At 51.7% G+C, this 27,281-nt stretch overlaps 4 protein-coding genes across 4 annotated transcripts in view; 3 read left to right on the top strand and 1 right to left on the bottom strand.

Moving 5' to 3' along the window:
• Nucleotides 1-393: 393 nt before the first annotated feature.
• On the bottom strand, nucleotides 394-1,528 carry mRpL21 (mitochondrial ribosomal protein L21). Its single transcript, XM_003742701.2, has 4 exons — nucleotides 1,239-1,528; nucleotides 946-1,092; nucleotides 703-840; nucleotides 394-600 (listed from the first exon to the last, which is right to left on the bottom strand). The coding sequence occupies exons 1-4, from the start codon at nucleotides 1,308-1,310 to the stop codon at nucleotides 439-441; spliced, it is 519 nt and encodes a 172-aa protein (XP_003742749.1). The 5' UTR covers nucleotides 1,311-1,528; the 3' UTR covers nucleotides 394-438.
• A 900-nt stretch (nucleotides 1,529-2,428) lies between these two features.
• LOC100902638 (RE1-silencing transcription factor B) lies at nucleotides 2,429-5,116 on the top strand. Its single transcript, XM_003742731.2, has 6 exons — nucleotides 2,429-2,524; nucleotides 3,315-3,610; nucleotides 3,730-3,924; nucleotides 4,102-4,226; nucleotides 4,322-4,558; nucleotides 4,698-5,116. Exons 2-6 carry the CDS (start codon nucleotides 3,367-3,369, stop codon nucleotides 4,821-4,823), a joined length of 927 nt encoding a protein of 308 aa, XP_003742779.1. The 5' UTR covers nucleotides 2,429-2,524; nucleotides 3,315-3,366; the 3' UTR covers nucleotides 4,824-5,116.
• On the top strand, nucleotides 2,810-3,199 carry LOC100902785 (proteasome assembly chaperone 3). The gene has a single exon (XM_003742732.1). It carries the CDS (start codon nucleotides 2,810-2,812, stop codon nucleotides 3,197-3,199), a length of 390 nt encoding a protein of 129 aa, XP_003742780.1.
• Nucleotides 5,117-6,532: 1,416 nt separating the features above from the next.
• The window catches only part of KrT95D (phosphofurin acidic cluster sorting protein KrT95D), a 22,514-nt gene continuing 1,765 nt past the window's right edge, over nucleotides 6,533-27,281 (top strand). Inside the window, exons 1-9 of the mRNA XM_018639303.1 lie at nucleotides 6,533-7,114; nucleotides 14,643-14,805; nucleotides 17,038-17,202; nucleotides 19,473-19,719; nucleotides 20,444-20,776; nucleotides 23,309-23,762; nucleotides 24,442-24,628; nucleotides 25,268-25,525; nucleotides 25,635-25,811. Of these exons, the coding sequence (XP_018494819.1) occupies nucleotides 7,011-7,114; nucleotides 14,643-14,805; nucleotides 17,038-17,202; nucleotides 19,473-19,719; nucleotides 20,444-20,776; nucleotides 23,309-23,762; nucleotides 24,442-24,628; nucleotides 25,268-25,525; nucleotides 25,635-25,811 (2,088 nt within the window). The 5' untranslated portion in view covers nucleotides 6,533-7,010. The remainder of the gene's footprint in view (nucleotides 7,115-14,642; nucleotides 14,806-17,037; nucleotides 17,203-19,472; nucleotides 19,720-20,443; nucleotides 20,777-23,308; nucleotides 23,763-24,441; nucleotides 24,629-25,267; nucleotides 25,526-25,634; nucleotides 25,812-27,281) is intronic.

Genomic DNA, 27,281 nt, shown 5'->3' with positions numbered 1-27,281 from the left:
TCGACCCGTGCCTCACTGTCCGACCTGATCGAACCCGCGGAGCACTCCGGAAAAGCATCAACTCGTGACTCGTGACCTACAGCCAATTTCTCTCGCTGAATATGAACTGAAACCCGCTTATTGGGACCACCGGATAATATTCAGGCCCTTCGCTTGATCTGTCCGGAATCCGAATCCCCGATTGAGGTTTCCTCGTCAAAATCAGCGGGTTTTGTCGCGCCAACAGCTCATTGGGACTAAAGATGACTCGGTGGACCGATGTCGTCCCATTAAGCAGAGTCCGCCGTACGTCATTAAAATATGCTGTTCGAGTCCTGGATTGATCGATCGATGGTGATACATGCTCCGTCCTCCTGGAGGGAGTCGACAGCCTCATTTTACGACAATCTCGCCACTCGAAACATTTTATTCCATAGATATATCCTACGAGTTGGTATCCTATTGATCGATGGGTCTCGCGATTTCGATTCCGTTGATCCTGAGCATGGTATAGTTTTGTCTGTAGAAATACGACCTCTGATACCGGGTCCTCTGCCTGAATTTGAAGATCCGGTACTCATGGCCCAAGGTTCGCTCGATCACCGTCGCATAAACTCGAACCTGTAAGCAAGGAGTTATGCTCGGAACCTCTCATCGCTCTTGGTCAGAGAATCTCAGACGGGATATCGACAGCGGCTGCAATGTAGACGGGGATGCACTCACGAGGTCCTGATCCAGCAAAGGTCTGCCAATCAGGGTGAAGTCCGTGGATGCTGCCAAGAGAATCTTGTTCAGTCGGATGGTCTCCCCGATTCCGACAGGCATGACTGTGTTAACAGCGATGATGTCCTCAGCGGTGACCTGTTCGATATTGGGAGGTTCCTTATTCGAGTCAAAAAACTTTCCAGCTATAGAACTTTCGACGCTCTGGTAGAGCATAGCTACTGGATCCGATCTCCCCTTTACCTTGAATTGTTTGCCGTGGAGGTAAATAACGGCGAATAATCTACTGTGCGTTCCTTTCTCGATCTGGTCATTGACTGCTCCGAGTACAGTTTTGATGACACGCGATTCACGATTCTGGTCCACTATCTCACCGGTGACGGCTTGAGCCTTGCATGAATTTCAAAGAAAATATTAGGCGAGCGCAAGAGCAGATAAAAATTCCTTGAGGGTTCCCGAATGATTCGGGAATGTGCTCCCGTGAGAAAAATAATCCCATCTTTAGAGTCCCACTCCAGGAAGACGAGGGTTCTAACCTTTGATGTCAGAGGTCTGACCGACAGGGAGCTCGCGAGGCTCCTCGCAACTGAGGGTAACACGCGCAGCATCGTAGAGTCGTTTGAATGATTTCACGGTAGGAGCTTGAGCCTCCCTGAACACCTCTGTCTCGCGGATTTCTATTCGAGGGAGAAAAGTCTTGACGGCGCCTCAGGGATTCATGAGGGCTTCTATCCTCCGGCGCTGACTTTCGAAGATGCAAGCGGCTCGTGTGATTTCTCAGCGCTCTCACCGCAACACAGCGCGAACGGGGTCTGTGTTTGTTTACAGATGGGAGCTGCTGTATTGGGGTCAATGGATGGATTTTCGGTTCCGTAGCAGTCGACAGGCGAGCGCCTTCCGCAGGCCCGAAGCCTGCTCTACCGCGAAACCCAGCACGTCCCGCTCCAAAGAATCGCCTCCACCCGTTCTTCGAGCGCGAAGATCATAGGAGAACACCTCCGTTTGGTGGAGGGTCCAGGCAAAAACTTACCGACCGTGTCCTTCCTTTCTTGGGGCATGCATGCCGCCCTTTCGTTATCAATTTCTCATGCGGGACATATCAGCAACGTTTGTTCGTTGCCATACCGACTTTCCGGTTTTTTTTTCACGACCCTCGTGGAGCTGCAATCTTGACATCGAGGAAATTGTAGGGAGATGTCCATGAGGAAACAAAGATCCCTTGTCCACATTGAATTTTCCGCTCCCTATTCCCTGGCACTCCCTTCGGACGCTCCGAAACTCGACACCTTTGGACTCTCGATATTCAGGCCGGATTCCTCCTCCTCGACTGGGATCATAAACTCCAACGCGCGATTTCGCCGATGATGGAACGAGAGTTTCACTCCTGACGCATCGTCTCGGAAAGTCGCGTTCAGCGCATCTATCATTAACCAAAATATTCAGAAACCATGTTCCCCAGGCAAGCCAACGCTTGCCCGCACAATGCGCCGCGATCCGGTGCATTTAAGCTGGCAGTGATCGGAACCTGTGGGTCCTCCCATGAGACTCCAAAGAGGAGTCGCTGCTCAGGAGCAGAAACGAGTCAAACGCATCACTCGATTCCGCCTGCCTACAGATCATCGGCATCATTGTCTGCAATCTGCCGTCGACCAACAACAAGAGAGCGAAGAGAGAAATATTGGGCCGAACCGGAGTTGTTTTTGTTATGATCAGATCCGCGATCCTGCCGCGTTTTGACGCGAGCTGACAGCTGACTCGTGAAATCTCATTTCATATCGATCGTGACGCTGATTCGCTGGCGGTGCGGGAGCAATCACCAGAAGTAAGTCTAGGAACTCATCTCGATTCGAATCTGGGAGCATCCTGAAAACGTTACCTTGACGAAATAATTCTCAGAGTCCGGAGGCTTAATCCGCCTTCGACAGCGCGAATCGCTCACTCCTCCTGAAATCCCCGGTTCCGAAGTCGGACTTCGTCGAGGCTCAGCGATGGTTATCGATAGGTTCTGATGAGAAACTAATCGGGGGCCAGTACTCTCAAAGGGCGTGGATGAATATTATTTGGCACCGTCTCCTCACAATTCATGAGCTTCCATTGCGTTTCCAGGATGGCTCGGGCCGATCCCGTTTACCCTCAGACTATTACGCAAGCTATTCAAGTTGGCGAGGAAAATATTTCGATCGCCTGTACGGCTTTCGCGAACCAACTCCTATTGATAGTATCGTCGAGTGGGAAGATGGGGAATCTCCTCAAAGTGACCATAGAGTCAGCTCCGGATCTCTCGTCGAACTCTTCAGAAGACCTAGTTACTGTGGAACCCTTGCTCGGTGCTGACGATGAACAAATCCCGGTTGTCGGGAGATACATCGCAGAGAAAGTTCTCCGCGAATTGTCTCGGAAAGAGATTCTGATCGGGGTTAGCCTGAAAGACATGTCAAAGCCGTTTATACATGAGCTCGCCGACAAGATTCTCAATGTCATCCGTGTTCATAAATAAAATATTCCGATTCATTTTCCCCGGAGAGTATTCCTGTATGACGTTCAGGGGAAGGGGGAAGGCGATCATCCTACCGACTATAATCTGAGTCTTTTTCCAATCATTCTCCCTGCAGAGTCAGCCCCGGGGGCGGCGGAAAGCTTCCTCACGAGTCCTTCTACCTAAGAATGGAGAGCTTCCTCGAAGGCTGTCCCCCCGACGATTTCCATATCGCCGATGCACAGGGCGTGTTCCAATGCATATTCTGCGGGGACTTCTTCTCAGAGCGAAGCGCCCTTGACGCCCATTTGCCCAGCCATGTGACGCCCGGCGACAGCTCGGCACGCGAAAAAGCTCTGAAGTGCCCAGTGTGCAATTACGAGGTCTGGAGTGAGGATGACTTTGAGAGTCATCTCAAGAGCCACGTCCTAGGTGGGTCACCCCTGAGATCGAGTGTCGTCGAATCTTCTCGCTAGATATGGACGATTTGCTTACTGGTTGAAGCAATCGAATGGATAGATTTCGCTGATTCATGTTCGACATCTCTGCAGGGTACAAATGCATCTTCTGTGACTTCACGACCGTGAAACGAAGTAAGCTCCGGAGTCACCTCCCCGAGCACGCCTTTGAGAGAAACTTCAAATGCGACCTCTGTGGTTTAGGCTTCTGCAAAAAAGATCTCCTCAAGCGCCACCTCAAAACGCACGGTCCGAAAACCCTGGCGTGCACTCAGTGCGAATACAGAAGTGAGTCCTATTCATTCGTAAGTAGGAATGCATAAGCATCTTCCTGAGATGCTCGAGATGCCTGGCTCGCGCCGGCTGGCATGAGCTCGAGGGTATCGGCCTATCACTCGGGGACATCGGCCGTTTCCAAAGCTCCGTGATAAGCGAGAGAAAAACCTGATACGAAATTTCTCTCAGCTTTCGGAAAACGTATTCTCCGGGAGCACATAGCGACGAAACACGAAGTGAAGAATCTCTATAAATGCAAGGAATGCAGCAGCGAATTCAAACATTCTGGCGATCTCGGGATCCATAAACGGAAGGTGATCTCCCTTTTTTCCCTCTGTCTTCGTATAGTCTACCCCAATGTGTTCGGACACGTGCAGTTTTATCGGAGTACTCACTTTTCCGTTTCCAGGTCCACAAAGCTCAGTGGAGTAAGTTCGGGCGGAGCGATATGAAACGATGTCCAGACTGTCCTTTCGAGACGAAACGGAAGTACGAGTACGTTTTCCATCGGCTAGAGCGACACGAAAATTTCCCGATAATCCAGGAAGACCCGATGATCAAGTGTGGTTTCGAAGAATGCTCGTTTCAAGCGGATGACGAGTTGAAATTCGTCAATCACGTGCAATCTAAGCACAATCCGGACGGGGTCAGTAAACCCAAGCACGCATATTCTTCGGGAAATACGTGAAATCTCGAGGCATAATGAGAGTGACTCCCGACAACCTTGAGCTTGTCCCCTTCGATAATCTTCTGTCCTTAAATTTCACCTTCTTCCATGATTATAGATGTGCAGACTTTGTGATAAATCTGGATGTGAACACCTCAAGACGAAATACTACCGGACGAAACCTAAGAAAGAGCAGAGAGTACCCGGACCGGCAACTCTCCTCGAAAATGTACAGAAGCTGTAGATGTCCGGCTCGAATGGGGTCGACGCAAAAGAGGAACTGCGTGTGAGTTCAGCGATCTCTCAGCACACGGGAACCCACAGGATTTTCGTCGATATTCCAGAGGCTCGGTCCGATAGCAATCACATTTTTTCCGAGTATCTCAAAGCACACAGGAAGAAGCCCGCAGGGACAAATGATCATGCTCTCGGAGCTGCTCGAAACGAACCGTTTTCTGATGTAATAGGATTCCGGTATGAGCCTCGCTAGCGCGCGTGGCAGAGGAAAAAGGAGCGACGATGAATGAATAAAGTCTTGGACTCTATTTTTGATCTGATGGATCTTGACTGATGCGATCAAAGTCGAACGCTCCCCGTTTTCCGATATGCACCCCCTTGGAAGGTTTGGGAGGAGATCGTTGCTTTCGGGGAAATCTCCTGCTCGCAGGATGATCTGTCTGTTCGGCTCATTCGGCGGAGAGCAGTCGTCTCCTTTTGGATTCACGGGATAGAAGGATATCTATCGTGGAAGCTTGCACATGTGTGCAAGGGAGCTTGCATGTAACGTTTGCCCGCAGGCCGATAGATAATCACCGCTCCGGTCTAAACTTGACTGCCTGATCCATCCTGTCGATCCCATCGCGACAAAAATTTTCGCGACCTCAGACCGGCTCGCGTCGGACGCGGCATCGCTCAGGAAGTGAACGGGAAGCGCCGTACGATCGCCCTAGAAAGGGATCACCATCCTGGTATTTTCGAAGTCGTCCTAATCCCGCAATTTTCTCCAGAACCGTGAACGACTGCCACAACGACTTCTCGTAGAGCTGACCCGTCGCTATTTGTGACAACCTCGGCCTATCGCGACGAGCGACATCATTGTATATCGAGTGATATGATTCATTCAACGATTCTCCCTCGGGACATCATTCCGGGGGGTGTCAGATTCACAGATCGAATGCTTTAGTCGGGCCTTCTTCCGTGGTTAGCTGGTGACGAATGAAAATGACGTCCGTGATCCACTGTATTAGACAGGCTCAGCGCCTAAACTCTCGATCAGAATGGAAACCCCTTATTCGATATTGCTCCTACAGAGATAGAAATCCCTACCTAGAAATCGTCGTGCTCATGGCGGATTGTCTTGCAGGCCATCGCCCCACGTGCGATGGCATTCGGATGCACCCATTAGTCAGCGTCCGGCGCGACGAATCATTGGGTTGAGGGGCAAAGTGAGTTCCCCTTCGCGAAGAGCACGTTTGCACCAAACATTACAGACGCCCTAATCACTCGACAATCGACCGGTCGAGCTGGAAAACCAGCCCTTGATCTTGACCTCCGTTTAATAATCTGATTCCGCACCTGTGGCTTCGAGCTGAAATGAGTCCCCGGCCGAGAAATTAAGATTTAGTTTTCCGTGGTTCAAGATCTCGGGGGACGAAGCTCCATCGGCGATAGGCATCGGAGCAGACCTGCGCGGAACGATGGCCTCGCTCAAGACGTCTCCATGCGCAACTATGAGGAGGGGGAAGCACGTGCAACAGTGCGGCCCTGTAGAGAAGGGGGGGGAAGACTAGTGAAGAGCCAGGCTCATTGAACATAGGGGACCAATAGGCGCCGCGCTGTAGCTCGCTCAGGAGAACGCTCCCTACCCCAGAAGATTCGCTGCTGCCAAACAGAGATCATCATCATCATCAGTGATGGGCCAATAGTCGTCTGCAGCCGCTGATGCCCGATCGGACTCCTGGATAAATCATTAGATTGCCGTCCTTTGCTTTTCTCGTCGTTACATAGAGACGAGAGCTCATCCCAAACCGTTCCGGCCCTTTCTGGAGACGCCGTCCCTTCGTGGTTCCGTTCCAGGAAAGTCTCATGTCTGGGTCTGTCAGTCGAGCGACGGCAGACAGAGACACTCTCTGCCTTGTCGTTTGTTTGGTGCGCTATTTCTCCGCTCAGCTATCAGGCTAGCTGACTGGCTGACGGCTGTTGTTCCGAAGGCGCTTAGAGACTTAATCGGTCTCTTGAAGACTCAAAGTGAAGACCTCGTCGTCGCCGCCGCAGCCGTGCTCTCTGTAACCGTCATCATTCGTAGCTGTATCAAAAGTCGGTGCATAGAGAAGCACCAGGAAGAGACCATAATAGCCAAGTCTTGCCCGTCTTGTGGCAAGAGGTGAGTCCTGAGACTTCGAGTTGAAGTGCTACGACACCGTCGACCACAATGACCTCACTAGGGGTTGTTCGAGGCGGGCCTGTTGCCCGACCAGTGCCAATGAAACTGTTCGCCGACTCGGTTGATCGAACAACACCATCCTGCATTCCCAGGTCAGTAAACGTCAAAATTTTACTTTAAGTATCGAAATAACTTGAACAGTGTAATTGATCCACGGATCAGCGGTTCCCGAACCCGCGGGACGGGCCCTGAAGTACGAGCCCCGCTCTCTGCGGGAGAACGGAAATGGTCCGCGAACTCCGCTATTCTGTCCGGTCCATCGCCAGTCCGAAGTTCTGTCAATCCCACACTTCTCGACTGACTGACTGATTGATCGCTTTCTTCTCCGAGGAGATGTCTTTTCGAGTTCACGTGAACGAGCAGATAATTGATAGAGTCTGCCGATTGTAATTCCCCGTGCTCAAATAATGAGCGAAGTGTCTCTCGGAGCAATCCTATCAGTCAGAGCGATTACCGAGAGTGTTTGGTATCACATGGTATCTGTGGAACTCCATGTGCATAGACTTTTTCTCCCATCCCGGAACATTCCGAAGAAGAGAGATCCCCTCCGACTCTCCTCTTAGGTTGGACCCAGCGCGAAACCTGGTCGTTGTGAAATCATTGACGCTCCCCACGTTTCTCCAAACAGTGCGCATCGGCGAGCGTTCGCTCACTGCCCTCAAGTAGAGGTTGTACGAATTTTTATTCATGAATTCGGAATCACGTGTCGAATTAATCATTCGCCGAGGGTGAGTACGTGTTCGACATGATGACAGCACCTCACGCTCTCATCCCCTACTCGAGCTGTCCGGGGCAGGTTAGGGCGGATGTCCGGCTTTTCCTCAGCCTAGGGCATGGAGACAGCAAAATTTGCCTCCTTACTATTGGTCATTGGGATAAATCGTAATGCCAACTCGCGCTTCCAAATGCGCAGGGACCAATGACGCGTTAGCTTCCGCGCGAGCATCCCCGTCTCTCCTGCAGGGGATTTTGGTACCGTGAGCGTTTTGGAGATGTCCGAAAGCATCGAGTTTACACTCAACGATCTCATACGTTATATACCGGATACTTCCTAGATATATGGATGAAGCATATTCCCACCCACCAAGGAGAGTCCAAGACGCGGACGAGCGCTTGCAAGCTCCGGTGGAAAGCGGACATCGATGCTCCCTGACAGCTTGGATTGGCGTCGGTTTGCATTCGGCAGAGACCGATGAACTACCCGGAGCCATCGAGAATCAGGTCCTAGAGATCGTACATATGCTCAATCCCTGGCCGGTGATGCGACAAACGTGAGGACGCGTCTCAGGAACAGGCAGCTCTCGCCTAGTTGCGAGCGCTATCAGAACAGTGATGAATTCCAGTATGGAAAACCGATTCTTCCGGAAGTGTGATGCAATACTTTCGCCGAGAACGTCCATGTCGGATGAATTTATCTTTGACACATTCACGCTCAAAAATGAACGATCTCTGTGAAACTCTCTCCGGATCCCCTCATGGCCGGAGAGCTACCTTCTCTCATTCGTTCAGTCATCAGGAACGATTCTGGCTCGCATCGTCTCCCATTTCGGATATTCATTGACAGCGCTGAGCTATTTTCGGGATTGGATTGTTTGCTCATGCATCTATTTCCATCGTACATCCTTGAAAGTTTATCGTTCTCGCAAGCAGCGCCATTCTTGGATTGACATGCGTAGCAGAATTTATGATCATATTTTATTGATTTCTGATCGAGTCATACGCTTACCGCGTTCCAGCTCCATCGCTTCCTGGTCGGTCGCTCGTGTTGACCGCCCTCGGAAGGGGCTTCAGTGGTCGATGTCGGGCGAATACGAAGCAATCCGCGAGAGTACACCCCCGCCTCTGACCTCTTTCGGATCGAAAATTCGGGAGCGTTGCTTTTTTTGAACCTCCGTCCGATGCAGTCCGCTCTTTAGGGTGCAAAGAAGTTTCGAGACCTCGAGCCTGTGTCACGGAGAGCATGGACAACTACCGTATCAGTTAGCCGGGTCCACTTGTACGGCCCGAACTTCCTGGGGCTGCGCTCATTGAGAACTTCAGCGGAGCTCAGCGGGAACTGAACTTTTCGGAAGTCCGAAAGTTCGTCGTTCCTGGAGAGGACTTTATTCCTGGGCTCTGAGACTCGATCGAGCAAGACTCGTGAAGTACTTCCGGACTGAAGATAGTGTCTTATTTTTGTCATGCCGTAGTTCCTCCGAGTTCTGAGCGCGACAAGGGTCTTCGGTTCCCTCGGTGAAATCCTTCCCTCTCCTTCCCCATCGATCGTCACCAGTGAATGTCGTCAGCGCGTGTCCAAGGGTTCGGAAGCGAATGGAGGCGACAGAGCCGTCGTCAGCTTCAAGGCAGAGCCCAGCTTTCACGGCGGGGGCGTTTCTCCATAAGAAGCTCCCGAATCACCATCTATTTTTCCGTGCCCCATCGCTACCTGTTTCTGGGGAAGAGGAATCTGTCATCATCATATCCGTGATCATCATCAATACCGTCATTCCAAAAACTTCTAACGGTTCGCGTCAACGGCATTTGAACGACCCCGGGGTCCATTGTATTTTTTCGGTCGTTCGCGAGACTTGTTGCCGCTCGTTGGCTTAAGCCGGGGAGTCTCTCTCATCCCGGAACAGAAATGATACTTCCGCTCTTAGGGAAAAAGTCACGATGCTCAAACAAATCCAGATGGCCGTCTCCAAGCTTGCCTCCATGTCTATTTTTTTTCCGTCGGTCGCTCGTTCACTTCCAGAGATATGCCCCTTTGGTTCACATTTCCAGGAGCCGCGGTTCTGTGAGCGTCTTTCGGTCCCGATTCCCAGCGGGTTTTCCTCTTCAATCCGCTCCCGTACCGTCCCACCAGGATCCATCTGCTGGTTCCCACACAGATTGGTAGAGGGATGCACTTTCTGGGTAGGGGACCTTTTTCCATGAAGGAGTTTTCCTACTCCCTGGAATAAGCGGATCAATTTTAGGATTCCAGGGGAACGCTGAGCGCTCCGCGTCTCTGTTTCCCGGAGTTCAGCGGGAGTGGGGTCGGGAGGGGGCGAGGCCAAACTTTCTTTCCCAACACCGACGCGAGCAATGGAGCGCACGGGGGCTCGAAGAGAGAGTTGTGCTCCATTGAGAAACACGTGTACGCTTTCTTTCCTGGAAATGGGCGAGGGCGGTTCAAGTTGTTGCGCTGAGGCTTTGGGGGCGGTCTGGCGCCTCCAGCAGGAAGAGTAATAGTCGTATCGGCAAGAGGCGGCCCTGGCGGTTTGATACGCGACGGAGTAAAGCGTTGAGTATTAGTCCGCGGCCGCCGCGACTGTTGCTCGGCTAGTTCGGCGCGTGGTCTGTTCCCCATTCCGGGTGAGCGACACTTTCCCCTTGGCCCTTTCCACGGCAGCCCGGAACCAAGCCGCGCGACCATTACACACTCAGACAACGCTCGGTAGCTCTTTAAAATCTGTGCCGTAGACTTCAGGTTTCGTGTGACAGTGTGCGTGATAGCCCGCGAGTCTCCCCGCTAGTGACACTCGAGTTCGGCTCCTCATCCGTCGCCTGGCCATTGGGTCGTGTGGATTCCTTACGTTTTGTTGCGGATCGACGCCCACGCAACGTTGACGCCCGGCTGATGCTTTCTAGGCGTTAGTTGGGCGCCCAAGTTCTGCCGTTCACAGACCGTGCCTCCAGCGAACGGACGCACGACCGACCGAGCAAGCGACCGAGCGAACAAGAGAACGATGCCGACGCGTAACGAACAGAAGAAAGCTCGTTGCAGCTGCAACAGTGAAAATAAATTCTTCTGCCTCCGCTCGAAATGAAGACACGGCCCGATGGCTCCATATCTGGGCGATGTTCGGAATAAGCAACGAAAAACTTAGTCCAGAAACGCGATCACGATCGTTTGGCGCGCCTGAAATAAGTTGAGCAGCGCTGGGAAGCACAAATCGACTGGGCTAATATCGACTCCGATCCGAAGCGTTCGACGGCTCGGTGGAAGCTTTTACCTGCTAGGCGACGATCGGACATGGGAATATTTTCTGCCATGGATCTGAGGTGAGACTCCCTAAATATTCATTGTAAATGAACGAGCCGAAATGTCCGGAGAATATCCACCCCCGAGAAATGCGCGCCGGCTGATGGAGACAGCCTGTCAGGGTCAGTCATTGGACGGAGAATTTCTCATACTCGGTTCCAGTGTCCCAAGTGAGGGATCAATATATATAGGTACGCAGGGGAACTGAAAAACGCAATGGATCCCGCCGTAGATGATCTAGAATGACCAGCGGAGATTAGGAGATGACTTTCACCGAAAAGTGATTGGAGAGCGAAGTGATAGTGAGGAATCTGGCGATCGACCGCCTTATTGTTCGCGCTCGAAGACAAGCATGGATCCGGATGAATTTCACGCCGAATCCAGATGAATCTTCTTACCTGGACACTTTCTCCCGGCGGCGCCTAGAGCTCGAATTCCCTTCCCTTATCCATCTAGGCCATCGATCTTGCGATACTTCCGTCTCTGAATCTCCAAGAGAGATCCCAGTTACCGAAATCACTGCCACCTTCGGTTATCGCTCGCAGATCATTGATCGAGATGCGTTAATCCTTCCGAGATACCTGTATCCCGTCGGGGCGATACCATACGATTCGCTGCCCGAACGACTCGAAACCTCATTTGGTGATCCTTCGGCTATGTTTGAAACTCATGATATTGAAGCATCCGATGCTCCACTGTATACGTCGGGCGTCCGCACGGTGACGCCGACGCCTTGAAAGATCACGAATCAATTGGTCGATCACTGGCGAGCCCGTTTCGTTAGCGGCCTCCCAGAAGTTGCAAGCAGCTTGAGATTCAGATATTCGTGATCATTTGGTATTCCATCCGTGTTGAATTATTATATTTAGACTCTACACAGTTTCGAGACGTCGAATTCGAAATTGCGGTAGGTTCGCAGCGATGACGTATGAGGACTGGGGAGACCATTTACCCTCAGTGCTCGATCATCGATCATCGAGTCTAGGGTATCGTTCGCTCCGCGAGCGCATGCCCTCTCTCCTCTGTGTGTAGATAAGGAACTCCCCTTTCCAAATGCCCCAAAGCGAAATCACTCAACTGCCTGTGAACTGAGTCCTTTCTGTGCGAGGAGAGAGGTTTCTGATGAAAGAAGACGGGCAGATGGGGAACGCCTTGTCAATGATGATGATTCTAGGCGGAGAAAATCGTATCCGATCTGACGGTAAAGTTCGAACTGGAAGATACCTACATAGTGATGGGATTCTCTGAGCTGCTCTCTGTCGGCGAGCTTACGTAGTTTTGCCTAACTTCGTCCGAACGAAGACATGCGGATTTTTATTGAGCAAAGCCAGCTACCGGGAATTCCATCCTGACACCGAGGTTCCCCTCGATGTTTGATACTTCTGTACTAGGAGAAGGGAAACCGACAGAAGTCTAATCGGCTCCGACATCCATGGAGGATTATTCACGAATTCGCCACTGCGATGACGACTCGTTCCGTACTGGTCGATAATCCTGAGCGGGGTATTTCCTCGAGCCAGGACTTTCAGGGAAAAGTGCTGACGATTTAAGGCTCCCAGATGCAATCGAGGACCGAAAATCTGTGAAGGCAGCTAGAGACACATACGGTGAAGTCTCTCTTCGTGAAATAATTCGTTTCTCAAGTTCGAGTACGGAAAAAGAACCGATGCGATGGTTGCAGCAAGTCGCTGGATGAATTCAGATAACGGGCTGGTCCGAGCCCACCCTCTTTCCCGAAAAATGAACTGCAGCGGTTGAATCAAGCATTGAATTGCTTGTCGGAAGGACTCGCCCTCATCATTTCTATTATCCAAGTTCTTCCAGCCATGAATCTGTCTGTGAACTCTTGAGATTTCGATATTGAAACGAACCGTGTGAGAGGTTCTCCATTTCCTCGTGCTGCTTGTTGCCGACGGCAAGAATGAGTAAGAGTGTTCTTATTATTGACAAGGAGACTGTATTGCTGTCTGAGTGAGTCATCGATCCGATCAGCTGACCGTCTAGCGCTCGCTTAACTGACTGATGGGCCTCTTTGGAGGCTTACGTTCGGACTCTCCTCCTCCCTCAGACAGACAAACAGATCAGAGGCAGTAAATCGGACTGAAGAGTATGCATCCGACCATTGTATCGAAAAATGCGCCCCGTCGCTCTTCTACTCTCGGGAATCCCGAACCTGGAATTCGGTCGCAACCTCGCTGATTTGTTCTACTTCTCAATAGATTCGTAATCAGATTTTGTCCACAGGACATCGGTCGATCCTAGCGATGTCCTCGCGTTTTGTTCTCAGCCCCACGGTGTGGTGCTTGTTCGGGGCAATTTGTCGGAAGCCCTTTGAATGGATCCGACTCACATCCAGACATCGCTGGAAACGAGGGATTGAGCGACATTCGGCTCACTTTGCTCTAGAGAGAGAACACGATGGATTGACAACACAATGTTCATGAAGCCGCTGGCCACACAGGCGACCGGTAGGCGGGTCGGAAGTTTGACTGGCTGACATTTGCTCGGCGAAATTCATTGTTCGGAGTGTTTGGATACGTTTTCCTCTCCCCTGAGTCTTTTCCGATCCGCTCGCCCTATCACAACCCTCACGCAGCGAGGAAACGAGCGCTGATTGTTGGCCACGAAAAAAAATATGCACCTGCTGTCTTCCCCCGAGACGACTCCGCGTTCGAGGCGTTGGCGTGGATCGAAGAACGAAATCGTGACGGAAACACGACAATATTCGTTTCATGGTCGGCTGTACCATTTTCTTTCGAGTTCTGCTTATGTTTCTTCAGCCAAACTTTCCATCAGATCGATCGCATTATGGTTCTAGTACCGCGAATCCCATCGGAATCTCCATATGAAGCCATTTGGTAGCTTTCTTCGTCCTTTCTTTTTGCAAAACAATAATGTACGCCTCTGCTGCGATGGAACACCATTCAGTTTCTATTCCAATTTTCCGTCCCATATGGAGGAATTCGATCCCGTGCGGCCTCGTTGTGAGTGAAGTTGTGTCCTGTGTTTCGGGTACGTTTCTCACGCCTCACGCTCATCGATCCGCATACCTTACCTCCAGAATAACATACATGCATTCGAGGCAGGAAGGCGAGCCGCTCAGATTCGCTTATGCGTCAAGCTGGAAACGATAATCCTCGGTCTGAGTATTTCATTAGGACCGCAAACGTCTGATCACCACAAACCCGACGGAATATCTCCATGTATTTAGCCATGTCCTAATGTGATCAGAGTCCAATGCGGGATGTCGAAAGCAGTCGAAAAACGTCGAAAGTAGTCAGCTGGGGAAACTTACCAAATCACAGAAATTCCGTGACCTTCATCGCTCGGTGACGCTCCCGCAGCGTCTGATTCCTCCACCGTTCTCTGGCGGCTCCTCGAACAATGAGCAATCCCAGAGCTCAATTTTTGAGGAAAAAATCCCGCATCTTTTCCCTCCCCTCTATCTCTACCGAAAATAAACGCCTAGTGTAATCATCTCCCTTTCGTTCAATGTCGATGATCCGAGAGTCTCTTCTACCTGGCTCAGCATGCGACGGACAGCGGACGAGACTCGGAGAAAGGAGAATCCAAGTTCCGACTAGCTCTCAAAGTGAATTGTCCTCTCTCTGCAGGCTATGCAACTTGAGTCTGACTCGGGTTCGTCTGTATCGGCCTCTGGAGGGTGATGTTTCCTCGTTCACAATCGCCGTGAAGATGCAGTCGTCGAAAAGGGCTCCCACACGCTCCTCTGACATTCCGTACTTGCCAGCAAACTATCCCGAAGACCCTCACAAGGTACGTACGTGCTCGTCCGACGCAGCTCAGTCGAGCTGCGGGAATTCTTGTTTCTCTTTCGGTTTTCCCCAGGCGATATAATCTCGAAACATATTCATAGATATCGATGCACGGCACACCCGCTGAGAAATGCTTCAGAAACTTCCCGAATCCGTGCGGAAACGAGATTCTTCTTCCGAATGGCGTTCTTCGGCTTTTCTATTCCGCAGTGACCTTGGTTGATGAATTTATCAAGTTGGATGCGTTCGCGAATGCGTCTCAGACTTGTCAAAAAGGCTTACTGAGTGAGTCATCAGCGTGCGTCGGCTGGGCGACACGGTAGGCAACACCCTTTTGGCGCGAGCGATCCGCTTTTGTGATTCAATTTTTTTTTCACGGGAAGCATCGTCTTCGCGGTCGCGAGCCCTACACCCGAATGAGGGAATCCTGCCGCGAGCTCGGCTCTTCGCCAGTCCTGTATTCAGTACTGAGGATTCGGTCAAAAGTTGTGCATCGATTCACTCGCCAGGTTGCCATAGTCTGTATTCTTTGGAAACCGATTCTTATAATTCAACCCATGATGTGAACCCCGCGCCGGTGCCGCCATCCCAGTGATGATCCCCCGGGGAATCGGTGGCAAAATCTCGGCTGCCCCTCGCTCCGACATGTGTTTCGAATCTCTCATTGCTCGTCCGCGGAATTCATGTCGCTCATGTCCTCTGTTCGACCCTATCCTGATCGCAGCAATTTTATTTTTTCTGTCCCGAGTTCTGCTTCGATTTTGGTAACCTGATAATCTCGATCGAAGCAGACGCATAACACTGATTCGACCCAAACTCTCTGCTCGCCCCGGAATGATAGATGGCACAGATGCTGAGAGCAGATCAATTCGCGGATTTTCAGACTCGTTTCCGAACAAGAGCCGAGCGTGCTGATCGCTCGAGTGACGACTCGATATAGAAGTCGTTCCAGGATGCACAGCACAACTGGACCGACAAGTTTCATGAACATGGGATCAGTTCCGCTTGATGTGCCTCTTAAGCGCCGGCGTATCGCTTGGAATTTCAAGCTGACTTCCATTATCACAATGATCCCTGATATTGTCCCGTACCCCAAGTTTCTGCCACGAAGAGTCTCGTTAGCTTTGGACATGCCTCCGCGACGTGATCCATCCGACCAAGCAAGGCATTGTTGACGGCGACCCGAGTTGTCACACTTCCCCCCCTTGAAATCGATGATCATTTCGATCTCTCATGTTCAGAGTTCCGGACAACATACGAATGAGTAAAGCGGAAGCAAATTCGAAAAAAAGCTACTGCTAAGAATTATTTTCGATCGGCACGGCGTGGCGAGGATCGAGAGCTGAGATCGATCTATCTTGCCCCAATTAAGGTGGGTCTAGCCTGGGACGACCAGGGACGGATCATATCTCGCTACGGGAGCTTCCAATATCCAGCAAAATAATTTTGCGACGCAGCGAACGTGCCAGATCACGGGTAAAGACTCGTGCAGCATATCTTGAAGGTCGCCAGTCGCACAGATGCGGTGAACTCGAGATCATTGACTTGGAGACCTCTCCGCGATACGTTCAGGCCACTTATGATCTCTCAGGCGGGCGCTGAATGAGATTTAATCGTTGATTCTCCCCAGCAATCACCCGACTGGGGAGTTCAGCCCTGTATTGGCCTCATTCGTGATTCGAATTCCGGTTGAGATGTTTTGAAGCATGTTAGGCTAAGAGCCAAAAATGAAGCTGTCACCGATCGCCTTGGCCCGCGGTACTTCATCTTGAACACCGGCTAACATACGTAGGTACATAGACTCTTAGCGCCAAGCTCGCTCACTCGAAGAACGACGACGGTTCACGAAGCACGTCAAGTCGGGCCGGGTTAGTGTGGTGTTCTGAACGCAAACCTGGCACTTCCAACCTTGAGCCGAAGGTCATTGCGCGACGAGCTAAATTGCATCATTAGACAGACTCTAACGATCCCAAACCGGCTATTTGTTTCCTTGCCTTGTCGCGTCTACGCTTGCGATCCTGCAATATTTCATCCTTGCGAACTCGGGGACGATTTGAAGTCAGAGGGTCATTGAGACCCGGGAGATTCCGGATTGATGCCGAATCGGGTCGGTCTGGAGTTCTAACTACGGAAACTACGGAGTTACGGTCTCTTCGCCGGTCCCCGAGATCGCTTTTTTTCGCGAACGAATTCTGTCGCTGTGCTAATAGTTTTCCCTCGACTTGCTTTCTAGGTTTTCGACTGCGAGCTCGACCTACAGTTCTCGCTGCAGTATCCGCATTTTATCAAACGGGGCGGAAACCAGCTGGTCGTCATGATTCAACGGAAGAAAAAATACAAAAATCGGACGATGCTCGGCTATAAAACCTTGGCCCAAAACTCTCTCAACATGTGCGAGGTAAGTTGCACTCGGCCGACAACAAAGGCTACCGGAGTGACAATGACACGCAGCCGCCGCCAGCGCTTGTTTTCGTCTCGTTTACATTTTTGAGTTTTCGCCGGGGCGGACAAAGTTCCGTCCTTCTGTTGATGTTGAACAGCCTCACATCCGAGTTGGCTACGCCGCAGCTTAAATCTTATTCCGAGTTCGGCTTCTGAAAATTCGCTGTGGCTTCAGCTCTGAGAACAAACATGTTTCCCAACGTGTTTTCAATGCTCCAGCCGCCTACGCATACCTACTTGTCGATATCGGAAGCTCGCCGAATTTGCGTAAACTGAAAGTCTGATAGTCTCATCTAGCAGGAGATTCGTCAGGTAACTCTGTCCGGGAAATTCAGCGGAAAAATATTCCATGGGCTCGCCAAATCAGTCATCACCCGTGATTTCGTGCTTATAGTCATCGAGGCGTCTGATGTCCTCAGCTCATGTTCGATTATATGTCCCAGATTCTCATGTCCCGGTCTTCAGTTTGGTGGCGGAGAATATTATTGAAGATGGAAAACACTAATCCGCTTAAAAAAATGAATTATGCTAGTAAGAAAAGAAGGAGGAGGAAAAGGGTGGGGACGGCATGGATGCGGCTACAGCGAAGAACTTCCATGCTCAAAAACGGAAAATGAATTTCGGCGGTGCAGGCGAGGAGCTGGGGACAGAGGTAGGGGAGAAATGCGTGTTTGAGAATCGAGATTATTCATCGAGATAGCTCAGCGCTTGTTGGAACGAGCATAAATTAGCTTCAGAGCGACACCCCCCGCATTTTTTTTATCTCTCGCGAACAAGTGAATTCAGTGGAGAAGCTTCCTTTCGCCTAGCCCCTGGCTGGAGATTCGAGCTCTCGATCGAATTGTTTTTTTCTTGCCGCTGTCTTCGCACCGCTGGTCGACATCGTTGGCTAGATTGGACAAAGCAGCGCGACGCGGAGATCTCGGCGATGTTCTCCGCCAACCCAGCGTCACTCCAGGGAGGCAGATCGTGAGTTTTCCGAGAGACTTGGGCCGATCGAGACACGGCACAGAGCTCTCGGGCCACGTTTCCGCAATCGGCCCCGAAGACACGGCGCGAATAATCCACCGGCGCCGGAGAACCTCCGTAGAGACCCCTTCCCCGAGGCAAAACTCGATGGTCGACGCCCTATCTTCAACCCGGTACGAGGATTCGGATCGCGCCGTCATTAAATTCGCAGTGGTTTCGGACAGGATCTCATTTCAGTTTCCAAGTCTCCCGCATCTTGTCCGAGGGTATGGGATTGCCTACTCGCGAGTCGTTTATGTCTCGCACGAATCGTCAGCCACGGAAGAAGCCGGCTGACCTGTCCACTGGTTCATTATTTCCGTAAAAAGTCACATCGTTCGGCTGCCGTTTCGGCGTCTGGCGGACGATGACGATCTATTCATTGTCATTTCGACTTCCTACTCCAGAAGTTTATTCTCAAAACCGTCGCTCGTTGGAAGAATCGCTCCCTTGCCGTCTCGAGTCACCTGCGGGCGCAGAACGCGCTGATATTCGTCAGCGTGAGACCTCATTATCGGCCTCGTAAGGTCACGGGACGAAAAGAGAGTTCCTTCGAGGCTGACCTACTGAGGTCCTAATTATGGAACATTATCAGCGAGAATTGATTCAGACAAAATTCAATCAGCCGGCGATGCGGAAGCAGCTCCGAGCTTGACGGGAGAACGATGGATTACACGACTAGATCCAAACGGGTTCAGACGGAGCTTTCCATCTCTGTCTGGGCCAGCTTCGTTTGCATGAACGAAGTGCATACATTGAGCGTACAGACAGCGCAGCGTGACGAGCGTATGCTACGGAACTCTGTCTGGAAAGACATCGCGTGTCTACACCGAGACTGCGTGCCGCCCCGGATCTCGGGCTGTGGTGCGGACGACCTGAGCGAATAACTAAGAAACGAACGAACAACTTAAACACTCATCCACCCACTGGACCAGCCCACGGGGTTTACGTCGGCCTCGATGAATTCTATCGCAAGCGAGTCCGGGAGAGGAGAGAGGTGCCCGGGCATGGGTCCGGTCACCTCTGCAGGTTGGCGCGCGACGAACTCTGGATTTGCGTCGACTGATCCGAATGTAGAATCGCGCTGTGCGCCAGAGCCAAGCGAGCGTAATTCCGAAGCGAAAACATGTACTCATTCAGATTTGTTGGCTCGTTTCCGTAACGTCCGTGCACAGCCGATGTATGCCTCGCTGAACATTGTCCCTGTCAACTTCACAGGTCCTCCAAGGTCCAGTCGACAAGGAGCTACACCTGTACGAATCGAACGATAATCCGGACAAAGAGAAGCGAACCCCAATCGCGGTGCTCACGATGGGAAGTCTGAGTACTCAGCCTGTCGAGGAAAGCGGCAAGAACATGACCATTACGGAGAGATTCTCTGATGATGATTCAGAGGATAGCAGTGAAGTTTCGGATGTCGAGGAGAGCAGACGCCGGAGAAGTCTCCGAAAGAACAACAGACGAGGTGAGTGTTCACCGTACGGCGCGGTAGTCCCTAGCTAGTTTGGGATTTAGAGGAATTAGGGTCCCCTCGATTGCACATGGCCCTCGACCAAAGCCGTACAGCCCGCTCACTAACCCAGTGGGCGGATGCTGCGAGCGATATCATGTAGGTAAGCGCTCGGTGAAAAGTGAAGATGCATATTATGGAACGAGCGAACAAAGCTTCCAACTATCTAGGGCCTCCGTTTTAGCTCGAGGACTTGTCCTGGAACGGCTGCATCACTAGCAAAGCGAGAGCGTCTCCAGAGGCTTTTCAGAATTCATTCAACTGGAATTTATTGTTGTTGAACCCCCTCGCTCTCGAAGTTGGACTCATTCTTGTGAGACCTGCACAGTCGAATCCGATTCATAGTCCTGATGTTTACGTTACATCGCGGAATCCCGTCCTGTTCTGGTTCACTCCCGTTCTTCAGTCTCATCGATTCGGTGTGCATCCGGGGGACAATTTCTGCGAACAATTTCGGGAATCGCGTAAAATCCCTGACCCTCCGTGGAATAGTCCGATCGAAAGATCTTTCTGAAGTTTATTCACAGCTCCGATACCGGTGTGGCCTTGTGATGTTCTCAAATCAACAATATTCGCTCGGATGCTTTTCCCCGCGATCTTTTCAGTGCTATAGATTTGAGAAGTCATTTCTGCCAGTCGGCTTTTGAGCGGGGATTTGAGAATTTCCGTATAATTTCAGGCTCGTTGAAGACGATTCTATCGCCAAACGCCGAGGAACAACCCACTGGAGGAGGTGCCAACCAACGGAATATCAAACAGAAGTTTATCGCCTTGTTGAAAAAGTTCCGAGTGGCAGATGATGCGGAAGCGTCAGATGGCGAACAATCGGCTTGCGACGTCGCTGCCGAGGACAGGCGCCGGTTGGAAGATCTCCTGTTCGATGAACTGTCCAACTTGTCTGACCTGTCTGCTGGACCCGAGGAAAACGACGATCTCTCAATAACGTCAACACCGAAGCCCTCTCTGCGACCGTTCTTCTCGAGTTTGACATTGGTACCACCGAACCCAGATGGTGAGTTCCATTTCCCTTCATCAGCGAATGCACAGATGCCTACTTTGTTCGGCCTGGTTCGTACCTCGGACCGGCTTCAGTTTTTTGACCAGCGATTTTTTTTGGTCGAGTTTTCGCTTCCAGTGCGCGTTCTCTCAGAGCTTCTTGTTCTCCATAATCTATGTATATGATATGATCAATGGTTTCATGTCTTTCACGGAGACGCTGTCCGGCGGTGGCACAGTCTCGTGATTGGGCCAGACCTTGCCAGTTTTTGCCGAACTCTGGCAGCGTGCTTGTAGCTTACCGAGAGGGATATCAGCGAAATGAGAGAAGAACTGAACGAGAACGCAGGCGAAGATGCATCGGTTCCTCTGAAACAGACGCTGCCCGATTGGCAGGCGACCAAATTAGGTCTCGGTCTGATTTTTTCGTTCGGACTTCGAGTTGGAAGCAACTCACGAGGACCAGCTCGAGCGCACCGCGCGGCGGGGGGGAAACTTTTTTGCGGTGGAACACTGGAATTTCACGGAGGTTTTTCTGATGGCCGACTGTTTGGCTCCTCGGCAGGCTAGAGACAGGAGTCTGAACCCCTCGCCGGTAGAGCGTATCCTGAAGCTTTGACGTCTGGAATCCATTTCTTGACGTCACCGAGCCTAATTGATCGCGCGGAGAGCTCGATCGGCTTGTTGGAGCTTGGAGGGAGGGAGCGTGCTCTTAGACGTCGCTCGGGAATGGCTCCGAATATCCTAATCACGGCTTGAATCTAAGGATCCCTTCCCGCTCCATCAACTCTATGCCCCGCCCGCTTCCATCTCTGCGATTCGACCGGAGGGGTCGATAATAAGAGACACACTTGAAGGGACTGCAAAGGCGGCAATGGACAACATTCCGAATTGTCAGGTCCGACAAGACTGTCTTCGCTCTGATTTCTTCTTCAAGGTTGGATACGACCTAAGGGAACGGTGATACGAACTTCCGAATCGGATGATCCTACCGGATTCGCGTTGTGCGCGAGTTCTCAATCGAGTGTTCCCAAATGTGCTGTGGAGTTCTCCTAATCGACTGTGAGAACACGGTCGGATTTACTATTCAGGGCTCCCATGAGTTTCGCGACGAACCGCAATGGCTGCGCCACTCCGAGAGCTCGATACATGATTTGTGATTCCACAATTTCATCGTCCACGGAATCGCTAATGAACGAGAGCGTAAGCGGGCGAATGAGAGTTCGGGTGCGAGCTACGGCTACGGAGTTTGATTGCGTGACCGCCTAGTCTGGGCTTCCGCCACGTTCGAGCGACGCTCCCTATTCCCTATATTATTTTTTCCTCGTGGTCGCTACCACGGATCGGAATTGTTCCGCTCTCAATGGTGGCTAGTTTTCCATTCAGAAGTTAATTCGCGACCGGACGCCTGTCGTCGCGGGGCTACTTCTCTCGAAAAAATCCTGAGCGCAATTGTCACGGACTCCTGTGGAAGCCTCCTGCGCTCGAACTACGTATCTCGCGGATCTTCCATCCTGAATATAAAATTCTGAAAAAAGCCGCGCGTAGACTCGTGGTCACCTGCGAATGCTAATGGGAAGGCCACATTGACTTGCCGGAGGCCTTTCGTGGAGATTCCTCTCGTTTTCAATTCTCTCTTCCACCGCGCCTCGTTCCCCCGAGTGATCCGACGTAGAGCTCGCGAAGGTCGACGGAAAAAGCGTCCGCCGTCCTCGACGACGTCGACGACCGCTGCCATCTCCAACAGAGTCGGCGAGTACGACAATGAGGATGGAGCTTTAAACCAATTGGCGTGCTTGGAGGCTCCCAATGTCCGAGCTCATTACGGTTGTATAAGGCCCAATCCAGTTAACATCGTTGGAACTTGGGATCTTTAGGCGTTCCCGTGCTTCTGCGCAGCGCCAGGAGCGGCCGCAGCAGCGACGATAGATGAAGGCGGAGAGCGAACTTGTTTTCAGCCCGTTGAGAGATATTTTTAGCGTGCAGGCGAGTCCCCGATTTTATTGTCGTTGATGTCGGTGTTGGACTCCTGGCATCGAGAGAACGCCGAGGTTCTCCGGCCGACCGCGCTCCCACCGAATGGGGGGCGTCCGTGTGACGCTGAAAGTTGCAAGACTCGCGGCCCTCTGTAGGTTGTTCTGATTCAGAGAGCCCCGACCTCGATGCGATGCGTTGCAGAGTCATTGCGAGAGAGGTCGAATGTTCCGAGCGGAAACGTACCATTGAGATATCAATGGCGGATCTGAGGAATGGTTTCCTGTGTCGAGTCTGTCGTACCTAGCGTGCCGGAGAATGAATTTATGCTTCAGCTGTTCTGCGAATCCGATTCGATTAGGATTCCATAACTCGACGATGGACCCGCCCTGGGTCTTATCGAGGGAAACGCTTTCGAGAGTCGAGTAATCCAGAAGGGTCGTAGTAATTCGGAATCGCTCGGAGCGCTTCTCCCATTCCTCGTTCCATCTCGAGACTCGACGGCGAATGTTGACATTCGCGAGGACAAGTTGGAAGGCTGGCAATTAAAGGCTCTCATGTTGTTTACTTTCAGGCATCTCGAAGTCGCCGACAAACTTTATTCCTCCCACGAGAGTTTCCGCGAGTGAATCCGACGAATCGGCTTGCGATTCGACTCCCGACGATAAGAAGCTCTTCCAGGACGAACCGGGACTTCCTACGAGCTGTTATCTGGTCCACTCGACGGAGAGACACTCTCAGATCGTCTCGACATCACTGAAATCTTCCGTCAAAACGCTGTCGTGCGTCTCTACGGGCGCAGAGCTAAAAGCTGCTCTCAGCGCGCTGCTGCAAAGAGTTCAGAACTTTTGCAACACAAACTCGAGGAACCCGACCTCAATCAAGGTCGTCCTCATGGGCAGCGATAGCTTCGTCAACCATTTTCTTCGGGCGTACGTTGAGCAGTTCTCGCTTAAAACTCCGGAGTGGATGACGTATTTCCGCTTTTTCCTCATACCTCTCAACCCACACGAGGGCACCATCGCGCGGTGAGTGAAACGGAAATAGCGGGAGAAAAATTGATAAGCTCCAAACTAAACGAGTTGGGCCGATCCACGCGTATGCCTATATCCAGTACGGGAATCAGGAGCTCCCCACCCAGCGTTCCCCGGAAATTCGTACGTTTTCCTCGTTGGGAGCGATGAGACTTACGTGTATCAGTCTCCCACACCGTCACTCGCACGTAGTCTCGAGGCGAACGTCACGCTTCAGAGAGGAACCCTCCGTCTTCTGAATTCGAACATTGAATTGAACGAACAGACGCTCCGGGAAAAAAGTCCTGTCCATCGAGGAGCGGGCTTTGCCTCCTTCGCAGCCCCGCGACAAGTTTCATTTATAGAGGCTTATATTACTCAGTCAATCAGTCAGCGATTTGTGTCGGGGAGCGGTCCGAGATTGATGGTCGAGTACCTTCGGATCCCCTTCAGCGATTGGAGAGCTCTTCTAGGATGTTGATCCATCCGTCTCTATTATGCTTCATTTCCTCTCCCATGGTCCTCATCGTTCTCACCCAATACGCCTCGTGTGTGCTCTTCTGACATGAGCCGATCTGCGCAGATCTCGGAAAGCGCAAGAAAATCCCACGTAGCGCGGGGAGCCTTTTAAGCGCGGTAGTCGCCGATCTGAGGGCTGAAAAATCAAGATTCCTAAGCTGATTCTTCTCCACAGTTATATATCGTCGGTGGACTCGAGTTATCCGTTCGCGGAGCAGTCATGGTTTGATGCTTTAACATCATCGCACGAAAACGAAATCCAGCAGAGGATCGCCAAATACGTCAACAATACTATCACTTCTGTCATCCAGCTGCCCATAGCGGAAGTAATGCTCACCCTCTGCAAACAGGACTCGACTCAGGTACGGAACGATTCTCAGTTGGTCAGGCCCTAGCAGTCATTCTCCCATTCGTTATTGTCCCGGTCGGTCAAGTCACAGTTGCGTATGCATGCATGCATGAGGCGTTCGGGGCATCATAAACGGGACAGGAAGCGAGTCCTACGTTGGCGTGTGAGGATCTGATGCGGCGAAAAAAAGTAACGCTCTAAACGCGCTGTTTTCCCATCACTTCCCTTATGTCGTCGCACCGATCTGAACGATGACTCGCAGCTTGGTCAGGCGCTCGTTAACTCGGTCGACCGGCCTATCGCCTCGACTCGAGTCGGTCGGTCGAGCGAGACGCCTGAATTGCTGTGTCTAATATTCGCATATCCACGACCTCTGAGTGGCTACCTCACAAAGTATTCATTCTGAAGGGTCAGATGAGAGCTCCTGAATTGATGACGAACGAGGAGTGCTCGGTCGGAGCTTATATCTGGAGCGCCGCAAAAATAGCGCTCAATAAATTATTCAGTACATCGAGACGGAGCAGAATGTTTCGCCGCACAGATGAGAGCAAAGTTGTCTGGCGATGACCGGCTGAGTTAACTAATCCAGCAAAGGGCGATCAGTAGATCTAGCGTCTGATCAGAACGCGAATTGAATTCGATTTCCTCACAGGCATTCGTTCCGTTCGTGACCGAAGTTCGGATCGAAGGGGTGGAAGACAGCTCGCCTCCCGGAGCGGCGAACGACAAAGTTACGCCCCCCAACTCCCCGGCACAACAGCAACAACAGGGTCTCAAGGATCGGGACGGCGCTCCGTTGGCCAGACCCGAGCCTCATTTCGAGCCCATGGAGCTCCAGATCGACTTCTGGACTGTCAGCAACAAGGAGTCGAACAAGTGCACCTTGAAAGGCACATTCCGACACCTTCAGGTGAGGGACGCCGGAGTACAGGTCCGAGTTTGGCTCGGATTCAGGATAATATTCCGAGAGTTGAGCTTGGAGTCTCTGTCTGATCGTCATTATCTATTTTATATTCAAGGTTCGACGACTCCCTCCATCTCATCTGTTGACTTTGAGCTACTCGAATAAAGAGAAAAAACAGAAGGTCATGCGTCTCGGCAAGAAGAAACCTTCAAATGCGAACGAAGAAACCCCTCACAAGTTCACAGAGGGAGTACAAAGACTCATTTGTTCATCCAAGAACGCGCCTTTGAGGGTAAGCTCACGAATTCCGAACACATACATGTAGATGAGCCTCCCGCTAAAGGTCTTCATCTCTTTGTCATCGCTCCGGTGTTTCTGCGCTTCACCGCGGGTCAGACTATTATTCCCAGCCCCCGGGTTTTCTTTCTTTGAGTAGAAATCAGATTGGGGTCTCCCGTACCTTCCTCCCGCTTTCCACATCTTCTATATATAAAAACGTATGTCTGTCTGTTTGTTTGTCTGGTGTCACCTATAGACTCGAAAACGGCTGAACCGATCGTCGTGAAAATTTAGGAGCGTGTTCTGGGCGATCCAGCGGTGGTTATAGGGGGGTCAGTTCTTCGATGCAATGAATCCTTCTACCTTAAAAAAATTATTTGAGTGCTCCACCCACGAAAATCCGAAAACTCGGAAAAAAATTGAAAAATCCGAAATTCGCAAAATTCAAAAACGCCTGAACCGATCACCGCAAGAATTTTGGGGTGGGTTCTCGGGAGTTGTAGAAAAGCGATGAGGGGGTCGTCGTGCCCGTATGATGAGGGTGAGCTCTTTTCCCCTTGGAAATCGAGTACCGGGTCCCTGACCGGAAATCGTTCGGCGGGAGTTTCCAGAGTTCTCCAGAATTTTCGTGATTTCTTCACATCTATATATATAAAAACGTATGTTTGTCTGTCTGTCTGTCTGGTGTCACCTATAGACTCGAAAACGGCTGAACCGATCGTCGTGAAAATTTAGGAGCGCGGGGAAGGGAAAGCGGGGAAACGGGAAAGCGGGGAAACGGGAAAGCGGGGAAACGGGAAAGCGGGGGAAAACGGGAAAGCGGGGAAACGGGAAAGCGGGTATGCGGGGATGCGGGAAAGCGGGGGAAAACGGGAAACGGGGAAACGGGAAACGGGGAAACGGGAAACGGGGAAACGGGAAAGCAGGGAAACGGGAAAGCAGGGAAACGGGAAAGCAGGGAAACGGGAAAGCGGGGAAACGGGACGCTCACCAAGAGCACGCGCGACCAAAGCAAGCGCACCCGGAGCCAGCGCACTCGGAGCCAGCGCACTCGGAGCCAGCGCACTCGGCGTTAGCGCACTCGGCGTTAGCGCACTCGGAGCCAGCGCACTCGGAGCCAGCGCACTCGGCGTTAGCGCACTCGGAGCCAGCGCACTCGGAGCCAGCGCACTCGGAGCCAGCGCACCCGGAGCCAGCGCACTCGGAGCTAGCGCATGTGTAGTGAGTCTAGCGCTCCCGGTCGCCGCTAATGGGAAAGTGGGGAAATGGGGAAAGTGGGGAAATGGGAAAGTGGGGAAATGGGAAAGTGGGGAAATGGGAAAGTGGGGAAATGGGAAAGTGGGGAAATGGGAAAGTGGGGAAAGTGGGAAAGTGGGAAAGTGGGAAAGTGGGGAAATGGGAAAGTGGGGAAATGGGAAAGTGGGGAAATGGGAAACTGGGGAAATGGGAAAGTGGGGAAATGGGAAAGTGGGGAAATGGGGAA

Source organism: Galendromus occidentalis, unplaced genomic scaffold (genome assembly GCF_000255335.2).
Source record: "Galendromus occidentalis unplaced genomic scaffold, Mocc_1.1 scf7180000077430, whole genome shotgun sequence".
NCBI lineage: Eukaryota > Metazoa > Arthropoda > Arachnida > Mesostigmata > Phytoseiidae > Galendromus > Galendromus occidentalis.
This window is presented reverse-complemented; position numbering and strand designations above follow the sequence as displayed.

What these genes read in the sequence shown, in the direction of transcription:
- mRpL21 (XM_003742701.2), bottom strand. Translation starts at nt 1,310, where the DNA reads ATGCTGCGCGTGTTACCCTCAGTTGCGAGGAGCCTCGCGAGCTCCCTG. An exon ending in TCAGACCTCTGACATCAAAG is followed by an intron (nt 1,093 to 1,238) that starts GTTAGAACCCTC and finishes AATTCATGCAAG; the next exon opens with GCTCAAGCCGTCACCGGTGA. An exon ending in TCCACGGCAAACAATTCAAG is followed by an intron (nt 841 to 945) that starts GTAAAGGGGAGA and finishes AATATCGAACAG; the next exon opens with GTCACCGCTGAGGACATCAT.
- LOC100902785 (XM_003742732.1), top strand. Translation starts at nt 2,810, where the DNA reads ATGGCTCGGGCCGATCCCGTTTACCCTCAGACTATTACGCAAGCTATT.
- LOC100902638 (XM_003742731.2), top strand. Translation starts at nt 3,367, where the DNA reads ATGGAGAGCTTCCTCGAAGGCTGTCCCCCCGACGATTTCCATATCGCC. An exon ending in CACTCAGTGCGAATACAGAA is followed by an intron (nt 3,925 to 4,101) that starts GTGAGTCCTATT and finishes AATTTCTCTCAG; the next exon opens with CTTTCGGAAAACGTATTCTC. An exon ending in TCGGGATCCATAAACGGAAG is followed by an intron (nt 4,227 to 4,321) that starts GTGATCTCCCTT and finishes TTCCGTTTCCAG; the next exon opens with GTCCACAAAGCTCAGTGGAG.